The sequence below is a fragment of the Salmo salar genome, chromosome ssa26 (genome assembly GCF_905237065.1).
Source record: "Salmo salar chromosome ssa26, Ssal_v3.1, whole genome shotgun sequence".
NCBI lineage: Eukaryota > Metazoa > Chordata > Actinopteri > Salmoniformes > Salmonidae > Salmo > Salmo salar.
Genome location: NC_059467.1, coordinates 28,370,001 through 28,393,443, shown reverse-complemented (window position 1 = coordinate 28,393,443; position 23,443 = coordinate 28,370,001). Strand labels below are relative to the sequence as shown.

The 23,443-nt window shown below is 43.0% G+C and overlaps 1 protein-coding gene across 6 annotated transcripts in view; it reads right to left on the bottom strand.

Moving 5' to 3' along the window:
* Positions 1-9,557: 9,557 nt before the first annotated feature.
* The window catches only part of LOC100380700 (ubiquitin carboxyl-terminal hydrolase CYLD), a 34,046-nt gene continuing 20,160 nt past the window's right edge, over positions 9,558-23,443 (bottom strand). The window contains exons 7-19 of one of the 6 annotated variants that reach the window (XM_045708122.1): positions 22,129-22,230; positions 20,029-20,145; positions 18,138-18,553; positions 17,707-17,872; positions 17,402-17,543; positions 17,106-17,267; positions 16,844-16,935; positions 16,670-16,736; positions 16,442-16,505; positions 13,196-13,304; positions 12,926-13,044; positions 11,683-11,899; positions 9,558-11,395 (exon numbers count right to left, since the gene is read on the bottom strand). In XM_045708122.1, coding sequence (XP_045564078.1) covers positions 11,211-11,395; positions 11,683-11,899; positions 12,926-13,044; positions 13,196-13,304; positions 16,442-16,505; positions 16,670-16,736; positions 16,844-16,935; positions 17,106-17,267; positions 17,402-17,543; positions 17,707-17,872; positions 18,138-18,553; positions 20,029-20,145; positions 22,129-22,230 — 1,958 coding nt within the window. In that variant the 3' untranslated portion in view covers positions 9,558-11,210. Of the gene's footprint in view, positions 11,396-11,682; positions 11,900-12,925; positions 13,045-13,195; positions 13,305-16,372; positions 16,506-16,669; positions 16,737-16,843; positions 16,936-17,105; positions 17,268-17,401; positions 17,544-17,706; positions 17,873-18,137; positions 18,554-20,028; positions 20,146-22,128; positions 22,231-23,443 lie in introns of all 6 variants that reach the window. The other 5 variants (XM_045708121.1, XM_014176106.2, XM_045708123.1 and 2 more) reach the window with 5 other exon arrangements.

The window sequence follows — 23,443 nt, the reverse complement described above, 5'->3', positions numbered from 1 at the left end:
CCATAGTTATATCCAAATAGCGGCGTTTTGTTCGTGCGTTCAAGACACTATCCGAAGTGTGACGCGCCGGCGCATATCGTTACAAAAAATGACAAAATATTCCATTACCGTACTTCGAAGCATGTCAAACGCTGTTTAAAATCCATTTTTATGCGATTTTTCTCGTAAAATAGCGATAATATTCCGACCGGGAGAAGTTGTTTTCGTTGAAAGACTCAAAGAAGAAAATGGACTCTTCACGTGCACGCGCGCACCCGTCTCATTGTTCTCAGATCGACCACTTACCAAATGCGCTACTGTTTTTCAGCCAGTAACTGCAGAGTCATCATTCAACGTTCTGGCGCCTTCTGAGAGCCTATGGGAGCCTTAGAAAGTGTCACGTTACAGCAGAGATTCTCTGTTTTGGATAGAGATGACAAAGAAGGCCAAGAAAGAGGGCGCTTCCTGTTTGGAATCTTCTCAGGTTTTGGCCTGCCATATGATTTCTGTTATACTCACAGACACCATTCAAACAGTTTTAGAGACTTTAGGGTGTTTTCTATCCAAATCAAACAATTATATGCATATTCTAGTTACTGGGCAGGAGTAGTAACCAGATTAAATCGTGTACGTTTTTTATCCGGCCGTGCAAATACTGCCCCCTATCCCCAACAGGTTAATCAGACCAGAGAATCTTGTGTCTCATGGTCTGAGAGTCTTTAGGTGCCTTTTGGCCAACTCCAAGCGGGCTGTCATGTGCCTTTTACTGAGGAGTGGCTTCCATCTGGCCACTCTACCATGAAGGCCTGATTGGTGGAGTGAAGCAGAGATGGTAGTCTTTCTGGAAGTTTCTCCCATCTCCACAGAGGAACTCTAGAACTCTGTCACAGTGAACATTGGGTTCTTGGTCACCTCCCTGACCAAGTCCCTTTTCCCCCGATTGCTCAGTTTGGCCGGGCGGACAGCTTAAGGAAGAGTCTTGGTAGTTCCAAACTTCTTCCATTGAATAATGGAGGCCACTGTGTTCTTAGGGACCGTCAATGCAGCAATCATTTTTTGGTACCCTCCCCAGATCTGTGCCTCGAAGCAATCCTGTCTCAGAGCTCTACGTACAATTTCTTCGACCTCAGGGTTTGGTTTTTCACTGACATGCACTGTTAACTGTGGGACCTTACAGACAGGTGTGTGCCTTTCCAAATCATGTCCAATAAATTGATTTTACCACAGGTGGACTCCAATCAAGTTGTAGAATCTAGCTACAGAAACGAAACCAATCGAATACACTCGCTGGAAATAAACACTTTTCCTCACTTATTTCCTTATATCAACTCTCCTTAGCTTGCCCATTCACTGAATATACTGTTAAATAACTCTGACATCAGACTGAAATGTAAAAAATAACAAAAACAACAATATTTTTTACCATCAAAAAGTTTGGGGCTGGACCAAAACATCCAGGGTTGAAGCCCGGAACCCAAGGCATAATGTTGCCACAGCCCTTAAGCAAATTCACCTTCAGTTCTCCTAACCTTTGTAGTTAGTTCCCCTAACCTGCAACGTAAATTCTCCCCATAATTCTCCTTTGTCATAACAAGAAACCTAGTTTCAGATAAAGACGTGCAATACTAAATACCCTCCATGATGTATGATAAGTTACGCCGTCCAATTCATATGCTACGACCGGATAAGACGTATGATACTAAACGTCCTCTAATTCATATGATATTTTGTACGACCGCTATACCATTCATAACGTAACGTAACATAGCATACTAAAGGGCAACACAGATTTACGTACAGAATAATACGAATTGCCCTCAGACCACATTGCATACTTTGTCTGTCCCCATCCCCCTTCTTTAATTATGGATCGGACCATTTTTTCCATTTTCGCCTAAAGTGACATGCCCAAATCTAACTGCCTGTAGCTCAGGACCTGAAGCAAGGATATGCATAGGAAACACTTTGAAGTTTGTGGAAATGTGAAATTAATATAGGAGAATATAACAGACCTGGTAAAAGATAATACAAAGAAAAAACATGTGTTTTCAATTTTTTTTTGGTCCATCATCTTTGAAATGCAAGAGAAAAGGCCATTATATGACTTAGGAGTCTAGGTGCAATTATGATTTTGGCCACTAGATGGCAGTGTACGTGCACGGTTTTAGACTGATCCAATGAACTATTGCATTACTGTTCAAAATGTTGTATCAAGTCTGCCCAAATTGGGTTATTGATACATTTTCAAGTACATAACTGTGCACTCGTCTCAAACAATAGCATGGTATTCTTTCACTGTAATATCTACTGTAACTTGGACAGTGGAGTTAGATTAACAAGAATTTAAGCTTTCTGCCCATACAAGACATGTCTATGTCCTGGGAAATGTTCTTGTTACTTACAACGTCATGATAATCACATTAGTGCACGTTAGCTCCACCGTCCCACGGAGGGGACACCGATCTTAATAAAGAAAAAAGGGCTTTCTCTTTTCTGAAATGATCACACTCATTTCTCTTCTCACACCTCTCTGAGAGCAGGGCTGAGTTCTCAGAGACTGTTATTGGTAAACATCCAGACAGTTTCTGTCTCTCCATGCTCACTAGGGGCTCTGAAAGGCAGATGCCCTCTCAGAGATCTGTTGTAAACTGAGTAGTTCTGACCTGCCCTCCTCCGCACCCCCCACATGACATGTACTTCTTAGAAGTATCATCCTGGAATGTGTATAGTCAGAGGCCACCATACAACCCAAACAACAGGTATTTTGTGTCCATTTTGCTTCAGTTAAGACCAAAGGCCAATCACTCAGCATTTGCTATGCTGATGTTATGATGTCTGATGTCTTGGCTCTTGGTATTTGCAGAGGGTCAACTGTAAATAGCTCTAATAGCTAAAAAAAAAACTCCAGTCATGGGTTTCAATCAGAGCTCTAATATTATTGATACCATTGCAAATGGTTCTGGAATGAATACCAAACAGTCTGATCATTGTTTGATTTTTAATTAGTAACCTTTGCATGACCCTCAGTATATTTAAGCAATAAGGCCCGAGCAGGTGTGGTATATGGCCAATATACCACGCCTAAGGTCTGTTCTTACGCACAACACAATGTGGAGTGCTAGGACACAGCCCTTAGCCGTGGTATATTGGCCATATATCACAAACCCGAGGTGCCTTATTGCTATTATAAACTGGTTACCAACATAATTAGAGCAGTAAAAATACATGTTTTTCATAACCATGGTATACGGTCTGATATACCACGGCTTTCAGCCAATCAGCATTCAGGGCTCGAACCACCCAGTTTATAATGATTGATCATTATAAACTGTGTTATTTGGAATGGAAAGTGAATTTGACAGGAGGAAGCACTAATCAGGGCAACTGTGCTATATTAGAAATGGTATAGAGAAACTGAGTTTCTCCTATCCAACATGCATTATACACCATACAGCAAACAGATGGTATTGGTGCAAACTTCTTCCAGGAACAGTAAGACAGGACTGAGAAAGTGGGTGGCTGAGGGCTAAAACACACACATATAATGGTGTGGCTATAAGGACTGAGTTGCCCTTTGTATTTTATTCTTATTTTTGCACTCTCTCTACGCACACTGATATTCCAACACACATACAAACACTCACTGATACTCCAACACACATAAACACTCACTGATACTCCAACACACATAAACACTCAAACACACATAAACACTCACTGATACTCCAACACACATACAAACACTCACTGATACTCCAACACACATACAAACACTCACTGATACTCCAACACACATACAAACACTCACTGATACTCCAACACACATAAACACTCACTGATACTCCAACACACATAAACACTCACTGATACTCCAACACACATAAACACTCACTGATACTCCAACACACATAAACACTCACTGATACTCCAACACACATAAACACTCACTGATACTCCAACACACATAAACACTCACTGATACTCCAACACACATAAACACTCACTGATACTCCAACACACATAAACACTCACTGATACTCCAACACACATACAAACACTCACTGATACTCCAACACACAAACACTCACTGATACTCCAACACACAAACACTCACTGATACTCCAACACACAAACACTCACTGATACTCCAACACACATAAACACTCACTGATACTCCAACACATATACAAACACTCACTCCCATCATTTGCTCACACACACACATAATATGCATACTTTTACACTGACTCTACATCCTGATGCCTAGTCACCTTACCCCTATACATATCTACCCCTAATGATCCAGTATCCCTGCACATTGCAAATATGCTACTGGAACTGACCATGTATATAGTATGCTTACTTACTTTATCGTGTTCTTCTTATTTCATATCTCGTGTGTCTTGTTCTATCTTGTTATTTTTATTATTACATTGTTATTGATTAAAGCATTGTTGGGGTTAGAGCTTGGAAGAAAGGCCTTTCACTGTACTTGTGCATGTGACATTAAAACTTGAAACACTCACTCATATTTAATCTGGAAAGCAGCTTGCGTGCCAATCCAGTCAGCACCTGTAAACAATGCAGTGTTAAAGGTAGCAGCAGGAGGGGAATAGGCAGTACACAGGTGTGTGGGCCTACACGCACACATACAGACACCACCAGTCCCATCCCACTGCCATTGCTGCCACGTCTTGCTGTCACTCCCAGCCCTCTTGTCATTACAGGCGCCATACAGATCCCCAGAGGGGGCCACCGGCCCAGCGCCATACAGACCCCGGTGGGGGGCCACCGGCCCAGCCTGCCCCCCCTTCGCCGTACACACACACACACACACACACACACACACACACACACACACACACACACTACAGAGCAGTGATGGGCAATAAAAACACTTCACACCTTAAGTGAAAGATACAACTTAAAATATTTTACGCACATCCTGCATATACAAATTTGCCCACACCTGGCTGTTAGGAGGCACAACATCTGGCAACGGTTGCTTTAGAGGCAATTAATTCTTCATCCGTCACTAGCATCCTCCTACTGAACATCATTTCAGAGGGGGGAGTTGTTGTGTAAGCAACACAGGTGTGAAGACATACATACATAAGCGAGTGAACCGGTTCATCTGTGGAGAGCAGAAGGCAGGTGTAGTACTTGACCCTCATGTTGCATCAAATAGAACAATGTTTTCCGTTACAAGACACATGCGTCATTCCTACATCAAAATGTTGAGGTATGATTACAAACTCATTTTGGCAGGGAATAGTATTCGAATCAGAATATAGTTTAGAGTTGGAGCCCCAAAATTGTCCTCGCTGGAAGCCTGTGTTTCAGGAAGTGGATGGCTGCAAACTTTCTACTTTTAAACTCAGACAAAACATTGATGCTTGTTCTAGGTCCCAAGAAACAAAGAGATCTTCTGTTGAATCTGACAATTAATCTTGATGGTTGTACAGTCGTTTCAAATAAAACTGTGAAGGACCTCGTCGTTACTCTGGACCCTGATCTCTCTTTTGACTAACATATCAAGACTGTTTCAAGGACAGCTTTTTTCCATCTACGTAACATTGCAAAAATCTGACATTTTCTGTCCAAAAATGATGCTGAAAAAATTATTTATTTATTTAGGTTAGACTACAGAAACGCTCTACTTTCCGGCTACCCGGACAAAGCACTAAATAAACTTCAGTTAGTGCTAAATACGGCTGCTAGAATCCTGACTAGAACCAAAAGATTTGATCATATTACTCCAGTGCTAGCCTCCCTACACCGGCTTCCTGTTAAGGCAAGGGCTGATTTCCAGGTTTTACTGCTAACCTACAAAGCATTACATGGGCTTGCTCCTACCTATCTTTCTGATTTGGTCCTGCTGTACATACCTACGTGTACGCTACGGTCACAAGACGCAGGTCTCCTAATTGTCCCTAGAATTTCTAAGCAAACAGCTGGAGGCAAGGTTTTCTCCTATAGAGCTCCATTTTTATGGAATAGTCTGCCTACCCATGTGAGAGACGCAGATTCGGTCTCAACGTTTAAGTCTTTATTGAAGACTCATCTCTACAGTAGGTCCTATGATTGAGTGTAGTCTGGCCCAGGAGTGTGAAGGTGAATGGAAAGGCTGGAGCAACGAACCTCCCTTGCTGTCTCTGCCTTGCCGGTTCCCCTCTTTCCACTGGGATTCTCTGCCTCTAACCCTTTTACAGGGGCTGAGTCACTGGCTTACTGGTGCTCTTCCATGCCGTCCCTAGGAGGGGTGCGTCACTTGAGTGGGTTGAGTCACTGATGTGGTCTTCCTGTCTGGGTTGGCGCCCCCCCTTGGGTTGTGCCGTGGCGGAGATCTTTGTGGGCTATACTCGGACTTGTCTCAGGATGGTAAGTTGGTGGTTGAAGATATCCCTCTAGTGGTGTGGGGCCTGTGCTTTGGCAAAGTGGGTGGGGTTATATCCTGCCTGTTTGGCCCTGTCCGGGGGTATCATTGGATGGTGTCACAGTGTCTCCTGACCCCTCCTGTCTCAGCCTTCAGTATTTATGCTGCAATAGTTTATGTATCGGTGGGCTAGGGTCAGTCTGTTATATCTGGAGTATTTCTCTTGTCTTATCCGGTGTCCTGTGTGAATTTAAGTATGCTCTCTCTAATTCTCTCTCTCGGAGGACCTGAGCCCTAGGACCATGCCTCAGGACTACCTGGCATGATGACTCCTTGCTGTCCCCAGTCCACCTGGCCGTGCTGCTGCCTCAGTTTCAACTGTTCTGCCTGTGGCTATGGAACCCTGACCTGTTCACCGGACGTGCTACCTGTCCCAGACCTGCTGTTTTCAACTATCTGGAGACAGCAGGAGCCGTAGAGGTGCTGACCTGTTGCACCCTTGACAACTACTGTGATTATTATTATTTGACCATGCTGGTCATTTATGAACATTTGAACATCTTGGCCATGTTCTGTTATAATCTCCACCCGGGACAGCCAGAAGAGGACTGGCCACCCCTCATAGCCTGGTTCCTCTCTAGGCTTCTTCCTAGGTTTTGGCCTTTCTAGGGAGTTTTTCCTAGCCACCGTGCTTCTACACCTGCATTGCTTGCTGTTTGGGGTTTTAGGTTGGGTTTCTGTACAGCACTTTGAGATATCAGCTGATCTAAGAAGGGCTATATAAATACATTTGATTTGAGTAGTTTCTCTGTGTCAAAAACATGTAATTTAATTTAAGTATGAAAAATAACTTCTGCAGCTGGCCATTTGAACAGGATTGCGAATTAATGGAAACAATCTTACAACACAGATATTTAAAAGGTCTCAAAGTGATTGAAGAACTGCAGAGCTAATACTTTCAGTTCTAAACATTAGTTTGATTGCACTGCTTTGACTTCATCAGACTGTGACCTTTAAAGCCACTAAATAAAACCCCTTATCACAATAGAGTTAAAACAGCACCTAAGTGGTATATTGAGTTAGGACTGATTGGCTTGAAATTGTTCTCTCTCAGCTCCCTTTTCATCTTTAGTGTCGGAAATCACTGTTTTCCAGTTGTCTGAATGGGCTTTAACATTTACCTTCTCTCTCCAGGCTCTGATAGGATTTCTTTGTTTACTGGCTTTCTTTCCCATGGGAATGAGACTGGATTTCAAGTGCAATGCTGAGTGTGAACCAACCATTCTGCATTCCTAAGTATAGTAGACAGGCAGCAGAATCACTACCTGATGTGATGGGAGGCTGTTTACAATAAAAACCATACCGCCCATGTCTTTTTCAAGGTCCCGTGCATGGAGTAGATGGGAGAATACCAAGAACAACATCAGCCAATCTTGGGAAAGTATAAAAAAAATAAAAAAATAAAAAGAACAAAATAGTCCCATATTTTAACTCGGGACTGACTATTATGAGTGAGAAAGAACAGGAAATTCAGACAAAAAAAAATAATACTTCAAACACAACACCAAAATAAAAGTGAGAAAGTGATCCTGAGAGTGTCTGTCTGGGCTTCTGTTGTGTGTGACTGTACCATAAGTAGACAGGGGTTGGAGAAGAATACAGTCTTGGATCCACAATGAAAATAACTTTGTTTCACTTCACTAAAACAGCACAGTAGTTAAAGCAATATTCTGTGTGTTTTCCAGGCAAAGTAAGTTCTAGGTCTTTCCAGAGGCCCAATCTATCAGTGTAATACTTGCTCCTGTCCAGTGGAGACTATAGGTGGTAGACCCTGCCCCTTTCCCAGCAGCCCCAAACCAGCGGTGTTGGAGGGCCATTGGCTGTTTATCATAAACACAGCCCAGAAAGGTCCATCTGCTTTGATTTTATTTAGCATTCTCCCCCAGGGCCTCTGAGCTGGAGTGAGAATAACAATACTTGAGCCCATCTGCTCCTGAAGTACCAGTCCCGGCTAAATTATCACACGCTACGAGCGGCTGGCATATGCTGTGGCATTAAGATACAAGAGGGTATTGTGGCGCCAGCTGTTGTGTTGACAAATACTTATCTGGCACTTCTGAAGTCAGCTTGCTAAGCTGGTTTCAAGTTTGACTAAAAACTAAATGGGTGTAAGGTGTGTAAGATGGTTCCTGTGGGGGAAATGTATATATAATATAGGTTGATTTATCTATTTGTTGCTAAGTGTCTGGGGAATTGGGTCATAGGGTATATGGAACTTAATCCCAACATATAGGCCACGGGGATAATAACAATAAAAAGCCAGTCACACAAGTGGTCAAACAAACTGCCATCTTAAAACTGATCTGTCATTCTTTATTGTTAAGAATATTGCACCCAATTTGTATTTATTTCCTGGACAGCAGATGATTGACTGTTGTTTTAAAGAGGCCTAAACAGGGGCCCATATTGTAATACTCCTATGACTAAAAGCATAAACCCACTTGCTCACACATTGTCAACAACTGCTTAAACATAGATGAGAGACTTTTCTCAAGAGCTTGAAATTCTGCAGCCCTCAGACAGGCACTGCAAGTCACTCACTAAGCTGGAAATGTAGCCATGCACCCGCTGGGCACACACTGGTTGAATCAACGTTGTTTCCACGACATTTCAATAAAATGACATTGAGCCACGTGGAATAAACATTGAATTGATGTCTGTGCTCAGTGAGTTATGAGTAACTCAAAAAGCAAACCCTTTTCATTATTTTAACAATGATTGATCAGAGATAGGTTTAAAAAATGTGAAGTATTTCTGCCTTTTCCAGTAGACTGTAGTTTGAGGTGATAAAGAGAAGAAAATAGAACCTTGTGTTAATGTGCTGTCTGGGCCTCGAGCTCCCTGTCGGACCAGTGTCCAGCTGCTGTGTCTCTGCCCACGGGGAGGTTAGTCCCATCTGCAGCCCGTCTCTCTGACAAACGCATCGACCAGAGCAGAATCCCTGCTGTGCTGAGCCCCTGCAGAGACACCATGCTAATGAGACCTGCACCTCTGTGACAGGTGAGGACACGGACACACACCAGAGTTGTCATTAAGCTACACGACAAGCGTACCCCAATGCACTCATACTCAGACACGCCAAACAAAGCAAACTGCCAGGCACATGGCAAAACATCTCCAACACACAAATAAACACTTTTCATACCTTTCAAAACAGGGGTTTTAATTTAGTTAACATTTACGAGAACAGCACGGACATTAATTTCCATCCATTATATACTTTACAGATAGATGCACAAGTCAATGTTCATATCCATATCAGAGACTCACAGGCTCCAGTGGAGTAAAGAAAGTCCTCCTGTCTGTCTGTGACGAGCATTAAACTTCAGCAGTGCAGAAACAAGCACACACAGTAATAATGTCCCCTTTGAGGGTCCCTGGGAAAACAATCACAATGGGGCTTTGTGGAGGTTGTAGTCATCTGGAAACCAGCATTGAACCTCCCAATCAGGCCTTCATTGTGACATTAAACTACACTACCCAGCATGCCACTGGTGGTAACATTCAGTAGTATTAATGGGACAGCATGAATCACAAGAACTCACTTCAATATCTGGTGAGAGATGGGAGGAGTACCAGAAAGATTATATTTAATATATTTTTTACATTTCCTTCAAAAAAAGAAAATACGAGAATGTAAATATATTGAGATTAAAATATAATTAGGTATATACTGTATTTTAAGTTACTTGATTTTGATCCACGGTTGGGGAGTTGACTGTCACAAATGTATGAAAAAGACAAAAGGCATATACTGTTTGTCTCATCAGATAGATAAGTATTGAGTATGACAAATGCCAAGCAGGGGTTTGCTATGTCTTGAGTGCAGTTAAAAGTTTAGATAGAAAATAATTTAGTTTGCTGACACACAATGCCTTGAGACTTACAAAAAAGAAAAAGAAAAAAACTTTAAATTTCAGTTGAATATTTCCACAAACTGTTAATTCAAAAACACCTGCCAGGCTTTAGAGTACCTGACCTGTCCTCTGACTGCATGTAGAACTGTCATACAGCCGCCTTTAACATATATCCATTTGGAACACACACACACACTTTCATGAAATCTACAAGGTATATTTTGGGAAATATGCCACCCAAAGTATTCTGGTTGATCCTAATGCTATATTCGGTTGACATAAATATACTGTTGGTGGTGGTACACATCTGACATAATGGATCATGGTACTAACTAATGATGTCTTAAGACAAGCTGTTTAAACAGTATACATAGTTGGTTGAGGGTTTTGAATATGGCATTATTTCCACTATGAGTTGAATTATGGAGCGCTCCCATCTCTTACACTGATTAAGAAAAGCAGGACTCCCCCTGCTTTAGGTAAATGAGGTGGCCTCTGTCCTTCCATTAACACGGCTTGTTTTTGTTTCGCATGTTTGGTCAGCTGAGGAGAGCATGCCGTCCCCCCCCCCCCCCTCTCTCTCTCCTCTTCCTCTCCACAGGAAGAGAATAATATTCAGCGGGCTTCTCGTGTCTCCATCGACCGCCGTCCCCCACCACTCAGCTACGAGGCACAGGGAAGCTACTGACGTCAAGATCAGCTTGTTTTGTTGTTCACCACAGAGGGAAAACAAGAAGAACAACACTTCAACAAATGCACAGTGCAAATAAGCTTTTTTCTTTTATAGTCTCTTCACTTTGGGCAGAGTAGACTGAGGAGACAAGGGCAGGCATTGAGGAGGAGGTGGGGACACAGGGAGAGAGCTCTGGAGCTCTGGACTGCAGCTCTCCCGTCTGTCTGTCTGTCGATCTGTCTGGGAGTCCCCTGCCCCAGGGGCTCTACTTGTACAGGCTCATGGTGGGGCTCTGGTACATGCACATGTAGGCGTCACACAGCAGACGGCGAGCCTGGCCCTGGATGCTCTTGGGGTCCAGGGCATGGAGCTCCTCAGGGGTCATCTTCAGATAGGCCCCCACCTCCGGACATGGAGACACCTGGGGGATGTTGAAGCCATTCTGCCCTCCTGTGGAACAACAAACAGACAGAGCACTCACATCTGTGGTATTAAAGCAATGGCAAGTGTTCTAGTTATATTTCTATGTAATATCATTTCTGTGTGTGAATGAATCCAAAATATTTACTATTGAGCTGAATATCTATTCATAATTATGAACAATGAGACAATATCAGAAAAATAGCTGGTTTGACAGTTCATAATATCTTTGTAAATGATTCAAAATACTGCTTCCCCCACAACAACAAAAAACACAGTTATCCAATAACTCCTGAAGAAGATTTTTCTCCCCATACCGTCGCGGTCGGCCATACTGTCGAAGAAGAGCCATGCAGAGTCTTGGTGGCCGTACTTGACGAAGGCCACGTAGTGACTGGTCTCGATGCAGAGCACAGCGAACAGCTCCATCCGCTGGCGAGGGAAGCTACCCTGCCGCCACACACCCTCCTGCAGTTCCTTGGGGACGGACAACTTGCCGTGGCGATGGGCCTTCCTCCTCGGGTGGAGGTGAACCTGAGGGAACACATACACGTATGACACATAATGGTTGGAAATAAGTATTTACCTATTTCTTGGGGATTTTGTAAGTATTTCTATGCACTAGTTATAAATCGGTCTAATAACAGTTCTCACAGATCGATGGCAACTACAGTGTAAAGAATAAACTGAAGAATGACAAGTTTCATAATTAATTAGTTTAAAAAAAAATCAATTACACACACACACACACACATACACATATATATATATATATATATATATATACACATACATATATACATACATACATACATACATACACACATATACACATATATATATATATATATATACATACATACATACACACACACATATACATATATATATATATATACACGTATACACATATACATATAACACACACACATATACACATATATACACACACATATACATATGTATATATATATATATATATACACATACATACATATATATATATATACATACATACATACATACATACATACATACATACATACATACATACATACATATTCACAGAGTTTGGCAAAAATAAAGTTCAAGGTAAATATTTTGTCTTCAGCTATAAGTTATTTAAGCAATAAGGCACGAGGGGGTATGGTATATAGCCAATATACCACGGCTAATGGCTGTTCTTAAGCACGACACAACGAGGAGTGCCTGGATACAGCCCTTAGCCGTGGTATATTGGTCATATACCACAAACCCCCGAGGTGCCTTATTGCTATTCTAAACTGATTACCAACGTAATTAGAGAAGTAAAAATGCATGTTTTGTCATAGCCGTGGTATATCAGACCTTATACCACAGGTATCAGCCAATCAGCATTGAGGGCTCAAACCACACAGTATAAAATACAACTTAGAAAGTTACAAGAAACTCAGTCATTCCTTAGGACTTGTCGCCCCCAAGTGGATTGTACTGGAACTACACTGCTTTACAACTACTGCAAGTCCGTGATGAGATCCCCTTAGCTTCTATGTTGGTGAAATGGCACCCTCTGTCTGTTACCTGTGTATTGCACTTTTCACAGAACTGTTTTATCTTCCCGGCAGTGATGTCACCGTCCTCGTAGCACTCCCTGCATTCATACAGAGCCAGACCCCCGCAGATTCGACACTCCCTGGGAGCTGAGAGAGAAGCACCGGGTTGAGAATTGACTATACACACCAACACAGAACCATATGTCGATGGAGAACAGTATGGTTTGGAAAAAGTTACCACATTCAATAATGATAATCCAACTACAACCACATTCAAATAAAATAACTTTTTACGCACTGTCTTCAAGTAAGTCTGTGATGTCTAACTCCAGTGAGGGGAAGATCTTGTTGAACATCTTGAAGTCCTTCCCAAAGCGAGGCATCTGGATGATAAGGCAGGAAGGAGCCTGAACAGAGAGAAGACGCATGAAGTCACCACATCAAATTTTATTGGTCACATACACATATTTAGCAGATGTTATTGCGGGTGTAGCGAAATGCTTGTGTTCCTAGCGCCAACAGTGCAGTAGTATCTAACAATTCACACAAGTCCAAAAGTAAAAGAATGGAATTAAGAAATATATAAATATTAGATTGAGCAATGTCGGAGTGGCATTGACTAAAATAATGTAGAATAGAATACAGTATATACATATGAGATGAGTAAAGTAGTATGTAAACATTATTAAATTGACTAGTGTTCCATTATTAAAGTGGCCAGTGATTACAAGTCTACAGTATGTATATAAGGCAGCAGCCTCTTTTATTTGTATTTAGTTAACCTTTATTTAACTAGGCAAATCAGTTAAGAAGAAATTCTTATTTACAATGACGGCCTACCCCTGCCAAACCCTAACCTGGACGACGCTGGGCCAATTGTGCGCCGCCCTATGGGACTCCCAATCCTGGCCGGTTGTGATACAGCCTGGAATCGAACCAGGGTCTGTAGTGACGCCTCTAGCACTGAGATGCAGTGCCTTAGACCGCTGCGCCACTCGGGAGCCTCTAAGGTGCAGGGTTGCGTAACCGGGTGGAAGACGGCTAGTGATGTCTATTTATAAGTCTGATGGCCTTGAGATAGGCTGTTTTCAGTCTCTCGGTCTCAGCGTTAATGCACCTGTACTGACCTCGCCTTCCGGATGATAGCGGGGTGAAGTGGTGGTTGATGTCGATGATCTTTTTGGCCTTCCTGTGACATCGGGGGCTGTAGGTGTCCTGGAGTGCAGGTAGTTTGCCCTCGGTGATGTGTTGGGAGTTGCCGTACCAGGCGGTGATACAGCCCGACAGGATGCTCGCAATCGTGCATCTGAAAGTTTGTTTGGGTTTTAGGGGCCAAGCCAAATTTCTTCAGCCTCCTGAGGTTGAAGAGGCGCTGTTGCGCCTTCTTCACCACACTGTCTGTCGGTGGACCATTTCAGATCTTCAGTGATGTGTACACCGAAGGGAGGCTTTCCACCTTCTCCACTGCGGTACCGACAATGTGGATAGGGGACGTGCTCCCTCTGCTGTTTCCTGAAGTTCATAATCAGCACTTTTGTTTTGTTGACGTTGAGTGAGAATTTATTTTCCTGGCACCACTCTCCCAGGACCCTCACCTCCTCCCCGTAGGCTGTCTCGTCATTGATGGTAATCAGGCCTACCACTGTTGTGTCGTCTGCAAACTTGATGATTGAGTTGGAAGCGTGTGTGGCCATGCAGTCATGGATGAACAGGAGTACAGGAAGGGGCTGAGCAGGCACCCTTGTGGGGCCCCAGTGTTGAGGATAAGCAAAGTGGAGGTGTTGTTTCCTACCTTCACCACCTGGGGGCAGCCCATCAGGAAGTCCAGAACCCAGTTGCACAGGGCGGGGTTGAGACCCAGGGCCCCGAGCTTAATGATGAGCTTGAAGGGCACTATGGTGTTGAATGCTGAGCTATAGTCAATGAACAGCATTCTTACATGGGTATTCCTCTTTTCCAGATGGGATGGGGCAGTGTGCAGTGCGATGGCGATTGCATTGTCTGTGGATCTATTGGGGCGGTAAGCAAATTGAAGTGGGTCTAGGGTGTCAGGTAAGGTAGAGGTGATATGATCCTTGACTAGTCTCTCAAAGCACCACATGACGACAGAGGTGAGCGCTACGGGGCGATAGTCATTTAGATCAGTTACCTTTGCTTTCTTGGGTACAGGAACAATGGTGGACATCTTCAAGCAAGACAGTGTTCCCTTTGTAGTCCGTGATTGTCTGTAGACGGGAGGGTGGGTGAGGGCCTTGTAGGCATTTCGAAAAGTTGAGTAGCAGTAGTCCAATGTTTTTCTAGAGCGAGTACTACAGTTGGTAAAACTTCGATAGCGTTTTCCTCAAATATGCTTTGTTAAAATCCCCAGCTACAATAAATTCGGCCTCAGAATATGTGGTTTCCAGTTTGCATAAAGTCTAGTGTAGTTCTTTGAGAGCCGCCGTGGTATCGGCTTGAGAGGGAATATACACGGCTGTGACTATAACCGAAGATAATTCTCATGGGAGGTAATAGTCGGCATTTGATTGTGGGGTATTTTAGGTCGGGTGAACAAAAGGACTTGAGTTTCTGTATGTTATCACAGTCACACCATGAGTAGTTAATCATGAAACATACACCCCTGCCTTTCTTCTTCCCGGAGAGTTCTTTATTCCTGTCTGCGCAATGTATTGAGAACTCAACTGGCTGTACGGACAGGGTCAGTATATCCCGAGAGAGCCATGTTTCTGTGAAACAAAGTATGTTACAATCCCTGATGTCTCTCTGGAAGGAGATCCTCGCTCTGAGCTCGTCTACTTTATTGTCCAGAGACTAAACATTAGCGAGTAATATAAGCGGTGGATGGTGTGCACGCCTCCAGAGTCAGACTAGAATTCCACTCTAAATATCTCTTCTCCGCCGGCAGTGTTTTGGAGCAGGCTCTGGAATAAGTTCAATTGCCCTGGAGGGTACGAACAAAGAATCCAATTCGAGAAAGTCGTATTCCTGGCGAGTTACCACCGCTCTGATATCCAAAAGTTCTTACAGCTGTATGTAATAACACCCCCAAAAAGATGGGCTAATAATGTAAGAAATAACACACAAAAAAACGAAATACTGCAAAGTTGCTTTGGACCTAGAAGCAGAGCTGCCATATCTGTCAGCACCATCTTACCTTACTGAGGAACAGCCATTATATAACAAACAAATCCTGAAAATAAAGCACTTGATTGGTGACAGCAGAGCAAACAACATCCCACTTAAATTCCACAAAAGAGAACTGTATGTGTATTCTACAAGCTACGGATCCTGCCAATTTCCCATAGTAGCTCAGCCTGTCATTGATTAACTCAGCTAATCATTAGAATTGATAGTCAAGTTGACTCTCCCTTCATGCTCCTAGAATGAATTGCTTCTTGATTGCAATCAGCAAATCATTCACCTCTGAGCAACCCAACCACTGACAGACAGCCAGCCAGACATACAGACAGGTCACCTCAGCAAACTTGAGGTCACTGTTGATGAAGGACCACTCTATGAGCTGCTGGCTGGTTGGCACACCCACTTTGTCCTTCTTATCCATGAAGATCTGGTAGAAGTAGCAGTCCTGAACCTTCTGACCTGCCGACCTAGACACGACAGACACAAACAGGATATCATGTGTAATACACTGGAAATCATACTAATTTCAGCTCAGCTTAGATGCATGTCTAAATATTATTAAATGTGTATACTATTAGCAGAAATAGTTTAGATAAGTAATAACAAGAGGATATGTTTAATGTAGACTGACCTCAGCTTGAGTAAGGGGTCCACCCTCAATATGTGATGGAACAGAATATTGAGGAACTCCTCAGGATCTGTGAGGTGACCATTAAGTTTATAACACGCTTAAAACATTTAGAATAAGTTTGACATTAATAACAAAACCCCAAAACGTTAATATTTTGATAAAGGCATTAGACACCTTTTTCTTCAGATGTGAACCCTGAGGCAGCTTCTACCTTCTCCAGTATCCTTCTGAGCTTCATCACTTTAGTGGCACACACATAGCCATGTCTACAAGACAAATAAAATAGAATCAGAGGATCTCACAGTTATGATACTTGGCTGTGTCTAGAAAACAAATGAAAGTGCTTATAAATGACATGTTAAGCATTGGTTTGCCACATGACATTATATTGAACGAATGCGTCTGAACAAAACACAATGAGCAGTTTCCTACTTACATTCGCAGGGGGTTGACTATCTCTGTGCGTAGCAGCTCCTGTGTCTCTCGGTAATACTCTACATCAGTCTTGGACCTCGGCCTCAGCAGAACCGTGTCCAGGACTGAGCTGAAGGAAAACAGGCTAAAGACAGGAAAAGAGGGAAAGAAAAACCATGATTCCCTGTTGAGAGACACACAAAAAATAAAAAAATAAAAATAAAAATCTACAGTGACATAGGAATGAGGAGGTTAAGAGCTCTATAATATATGCAAGGAAGAAGCGAAAATTCAGAGCTCTCTCTCTAATGTCCTCACCAGAAGAGTGTGGAGTCCAGGTAGCAAGAGTTGTAGTGACCCTGGATACCTTTCTTCTTGCCCACCATGATGTCCAGACCATCATTCTCAGTGCGTGGAGGAGTGTTCTCATGCACCACCTCACTCAGATAACCCCCGAAAGCTGGACAGACACAAACAGTGAAGTTTAAGTTGACAATCCTGGGCAGGACTGCTTAGCTGGGTGGAAATGTCCCTGTATTGCCTTTACCCGTCCAATCCTAGGGAGTACCTAGGGGTCAATTTGTAATTCAGCGCAGGACTGACAGGTGATACCAGTGACTCACCGATAGAGTTGCATCTCTCTATGGGGTTGGAGGAGTGGTGTAGGGAGGGGAAACGGGAGTCAGGCCGGCAGCATTTCAGCTTCACAAACAGGGCCTTCTTGGGCGCGCAGCTGAAGTAGCGGGTACCTTGAAAGGTGCCGTCTGTACAGCCAACACACTCTTCCTCCTGAGAGAGCAGAACCAGACAAGGCCATCATGATGTTATGAGTGCAGTTAGCTGTATGCTATTACACCAAACATATAGCTAGTAATGATACTGGATTTGGATGATTCTACCATTCAATTAACAAAATGTTGGTTTCTCTGAAGTTTTCCTTAAATCCTTAGTTCACTTGCTGTGACAATGTTATTGGGAAAAACACAAGACAAAACAGCCAGGTCTCAGAGGCTACAAAGAGACAATCCTTCCTGTCAGTGTAATGATCTCTCACCAGCTCCAGGCCAGCCAGTGGCTCTGGTAGTCCCGGAGGCAGCCCCACCCAGCGGATGACCCCACACAGGGGCGGGTTCTCCTTCACCTCCACTAGGGACCCCACCTCCAGACCAGGCACACCCCCACCCCCGCGAGAGCTGGGGGGTGAGGGGGGCCGCGGGGAGGGAGGGGTGGGCGACGGGGGCTCTGGCATCTGCATCTGCATCTGCTCTCCCATCACTGACTGCACGGAGAGGGAGAGGGGTCCATGGCTCATGCTGCCATTGGGCCCCGTCTTACGGCTCAGGCTGAAGGGCAGGGAGTGGAACTTGTTGTCATTGGACAAGGAAGCAGAGGGCGGGGCCCTGGTAGGAGGTGTGGTTTCATTGAAGTCAGGGGGCGTGTCTGTGAGGGACTTGGCAGGGTCTTCCCCGACTGCAGAGGAAAACAACAGACAATCAATTTTCACTGCAGCAGATATTACACTGACAGAGAGCTTCTAGCATTGTGGACTCATTAGATATTAATTAGGCTTTTTTGCCAATGTTGTGAATAGGGAGTGTGCAGGTGGTGTCACAGCTTCATATCAGCTTTAGCAAACCAAATGTAACGTTGGCTTATAAACACTTTCACTACAAAGTGTATACACATTTTTACATTCAGTGTAAACATAACCACAAAATGTACCTTGTGTGACACAAGGACGTTTTAATTTACCTCCCATGGGAGTTGAAAAATGTAAATATTTGTGTCACTGTGAGAGTGTTGAGAAAATCTAAATGCCTCCACATGGAGACAGCCACAGAATAATCCAGAAGAGATGGGTGAGTCACAAGATCATCACGTCACCAATGGAAAATACAATACACCATCAAATATGAATATGATGGACCTGAACATATGGGGAGAAGACAGTGATGAAAAACAAAACAGAGGTGATGAAACAGAACAGAGAGAACAGCTGTGACAGGATCTCTCATTCCTGCGACATAGGAGTCATCTCCACTGGGTCTTCCTCACCCTAGAGTCCACTGACAGCTCCATAACTTTACACACAGGCTTTACATGACTCAATGACTTTCAATCCCTTGGTTTCACTTGTGTAATTATCCATTCATCACCACCATGCTGTAAGGAAAATTATCTTTGACCCCATGTAGGCTACCTACCTAAACTACCCCACACCATCCCCCATGAAACATATCCATATCCTCACTTAAACCCAGTACTGAAGGCTTTCACTAATGCTTACGGGAAACCATCAAGAATAAAGTACAGTACTTTACCTAATTTAATTATTCTGAGAGCGAATAACTGCAAGAAATGTTATTAAAGCATTATTAAAAGCCTTTGTGATTTGAGGAAGACCATGCCACAGCAATTGCACCATGCAGGTGGACCTCACAGTTAATGGGAATGAATAGATAGAGGACTCTCAGTGAAGGGTCTTGATCAGGGCTGGGACAATACCAGTATCGCGATACTCGTTAGTATAGTGGCAAGGAAACAAAACGGATTTAACTTCTTTAGGAAAACAACCCCCGTTGTGTTGTCATCCAGTCACATGTATTTATTTTCCAAGCTATAGAACACACTATTTTACATGAAGCAGGTATTTTAAAAAGGACCAAAAGAGTTTGATCTGCTTCATGATTTTATTTTTGCACTGGAAAAAATATCTTGATACTGGTATCGTCACAGCCCTAGTCTTGATAGCAAGCTTTTTTAATCAAATCACGGTAAAATAAAAATAATGTTATCTACCAAAACAATAATTAAGTTAAAGATCAAACGCATTCTTTATTTGTTCACTGATTGGTAAATGAATACTGTAGAACAACCATGCATTAACAGGACCCTGCTATCAAGACAGATGGGAGTCTCAGTACTGTATCTTGCTGGGGCTTTACCTTCATCAATGTACCATGTGCTTTTGGATTTTGCCTGGACTGGGTGGTCAACAGAGCTGCCATTTAAAGTATAATACAACTCTGACTTGCTTCTACTCCCACACTGAAGACCTAAGCCTGGAGATAACACAAGTCAACAGAGAAACAGAAAAGAAGCAGGTATGCGTTTGATGCAGTGGAGCTTGCTGGGGGGAGAATGGCTCATAATAATGGCTGGAATGGAGTAAATGGAATGGTATCAAACCCATGTCATGACGTTGCCCTCTTTGGGTACTGCGAGCACCATCCCCCTCTCACCAGGCTCGTAAGAGAGGTCGTAAATTCCTATGAGGAGACCCTCTCCTCATGGCCACAGTATAGAGAGAGAGAGTGAGTTGTCATAGAGAAGACAAAGGAATTTCTTCCACCTCACAGAACTGGAGAACCGAACGACATTTATGTTCTGGAGAAGGTATAAAAGATCGGTGAAGAATCCAGCTATGAACTGATCCGTTTGGTACAATTTTGTGAAACTCATGAGAGACAACACCACCACCTTACCATAACCATGTTTATAGAAGAGTCTCAGGTATGAGACTTACATCTAATGGTTGTATAAAATTAATGAATAAGGATGAAACTGTTTGTGAAATTGTGTAATGTGATTTTGGACTGTTTAATGAAGGGAACTCCAATTCCCTTTGGAGTTTAACTAAATCAGAGGACCTCCCATGAGCACAGTTATGATCTGGTGTCATGGGACAGGCCCTTTTTCTGCTCTTCCGAATAAAACCACCACCTAGGTTTTCTATCACCAGACCAGCTTACCTCGATAACGAGAGGGCCAAGGTTTGAGACCATGCATTTCTCTTGATGAACTTTTAACCATACCACGTGGTTAAACTCTTAGACTATCGATACCGACAGAATAAGAACAAGTCTTTGATATTAATTACTAGTCTGCAGCTAGGAATTCGGTATCACTGAGCGCAAAGACCGACAACCGCCGAAACCGCTATTCTATAACGACATGAACGTTATTCTGAACTATCCATTCTAACCACGACAGAGAGGGAGAGAGAGGGCGGACAGACTCTCCAACAGAAACTAACTTTTCAACAGAGATCCCGACGACACGCTGAGCATAAATATATATATTGATTGCAATTGCTCCCGAATGAGTGAGCGTTCATGTGCAAAGGATTAGCATTTCAATTGTTATAATATTCAACTCTGTAGTGTCTCCTCAGATGACCCCCCCACTCCCCTTTTGTCTAACAAGCCGCCATGCCGGTTTAGCCCACTAGGGCACATTCTCCTATCATTTCCTTGTAAACATATCTACTGTTTGTTATGCATTTCTGTGAATTACCTAGTTAGTAAATAAATGATTTTAAGACAATTGATGTATGGATGACTCATAGTGAAGACTGGGTTGGTGCAGATAATCAACAATTTACGACGTTTGGAATGAGACTAACGTGAGGTAAATAATAATTCATTAATTCGAAGACTAATTGATCAGATATTAAAATATCTGAAAGTTAGATTAGGAAAATTATAATTTTGTAATCTGAATATTTTCCTTGGTGCCCCGACTTCCTAGTTAATTGCAGTTACATGATTAATCAGTTTAAATCGCGTAATAATAATTAGTGTTATTTGATAAATTGGCATCATTAAAACTGAAGACCTAAGACACGACACCCATGAAAACCATGTTTTTCATACCATTAAATTCGCTCCATTGCAGCCATTATTATGAGGTGTTCTTTGATGACAGCGGGATAGGTGAGGAGAGGAGGGAGAGAGAAAGGCATAGAGAGAGGGAACGGGAGGCAGATCGTCAGCACACTGAGCAGGTCAGTAGCCATGCAAGGAACACAATGGTTCGGTAACTCTCACCACTCCACACCATTCACATCAGCCCTGGAATCCAAATTGACCATTCACACAAATGGAATCTGGCAATACTTCAATTTTCCAAAATTCAGTCATCATGCCTTATTGATATTATTTCCCAATGACAGAACCATCAGACAAAATCACATCAGTACACTAACATCATGTTAAAGTGTTATAGTGTTAGTTAGTACATGCACTTGAAGCCAACAGCAGTACCTTTGCTCTTTGGTTTGCTTTGGCCAGAGGAGGACTTGTCACTGCTGCTGCCTCTGGGGGTAAAACTGTGCTTCTGCAGCCTCTGGTCCTGCATGGAGTATTCTGCAAACACACAGTCCAGTATAACAACATTGTGGAACAACACGGATATACCCGTCCCCTTGTGCAAAAACCCTACACTGCACAGCTGTCTGTCTTGTTGCAGGTGCTGGCAGGTATACAGTATATACAGTCGTAAGTTTTACATACACCTTAGCCAAATACATTTAAACACAGTTTTTCACAATTCCTGACATTTAATCCTAGTAAAAATTCCATGTCTTAGGTCAGTTAGGATCACCACTTTATTTAAGAATATGAAATGTCAGAATAATAGTAGAGAGAATGATTTATTTCAGCTTTTATTTCTTTCATCACATTCCCAGTGGGTCAGAAGTTTACATACACTCAATTAGTATTTGGTAGCATTGCCTTTAAATTGTTTAACTTGGGTCAAACGCTTCAGGTAGCCTTCCACAAGCTTCCCACAATAAGTTGGGTGAATTTTGGCCCATTCCTGCTGACAGAGCTGGTGTAACTGAGTCAGGTTTGTAGGCCCCCTTGCTCGCACACACTTTTTCAATTCTGCCCACAAATGTTCTATAGGATTGAGGTCAGGGCTTTGTGATGGCCACTCCAATACCTTGACTTTGTTGTCCTTAAGCCATTTTGCCACAACTTTGGAAGTATGCTTGGGGTCATTGACCATTTGGAAGACCCATTTGTGACCAAGCTTTAACTTCCTAGGCTGATGTCTTGAGATGTTGCTTCAATATATCCACATAATTTTCCTCGCTCATGATGCCATCTATTTTGTGAAGTGCACCAGTCCCTCCTGCAGCAAAACACCCCCACAACATGATGCTGCCACCCCCATGCTTCACGGTTGGGATGGTGTTCTTCGGCTTGCAAGCCTCCCCCTTTTTCCTCCAAACATAACGATGGTCATTATGGCCAAACAGTTCTAATTCAGTTTCATCAGACGAGAGGACATTTCTCCAAAAAGTACGATCTTTGTCCCCATGTGCAGTTGCAAACCGTAGTCTGGCTTTTTAATGGCGGTTTTGGAGCAGTGGCTTCTTCCTTGCTGAGTGGCCTTTCAGGTTATGTCGATATAGGGCTCGTTTTACTGTGGATATAGATACTTTTGTACCCGTTTCCTCCAGCATCTTCACAGGGTCGTTTGCTGTTGTTCTGGGATTGATTTGCACTTTTCGCACCAAAGTACATTCATCGCTAGGAGACAGAACGCGTCTCCTTCCTGAGCGGTATGACG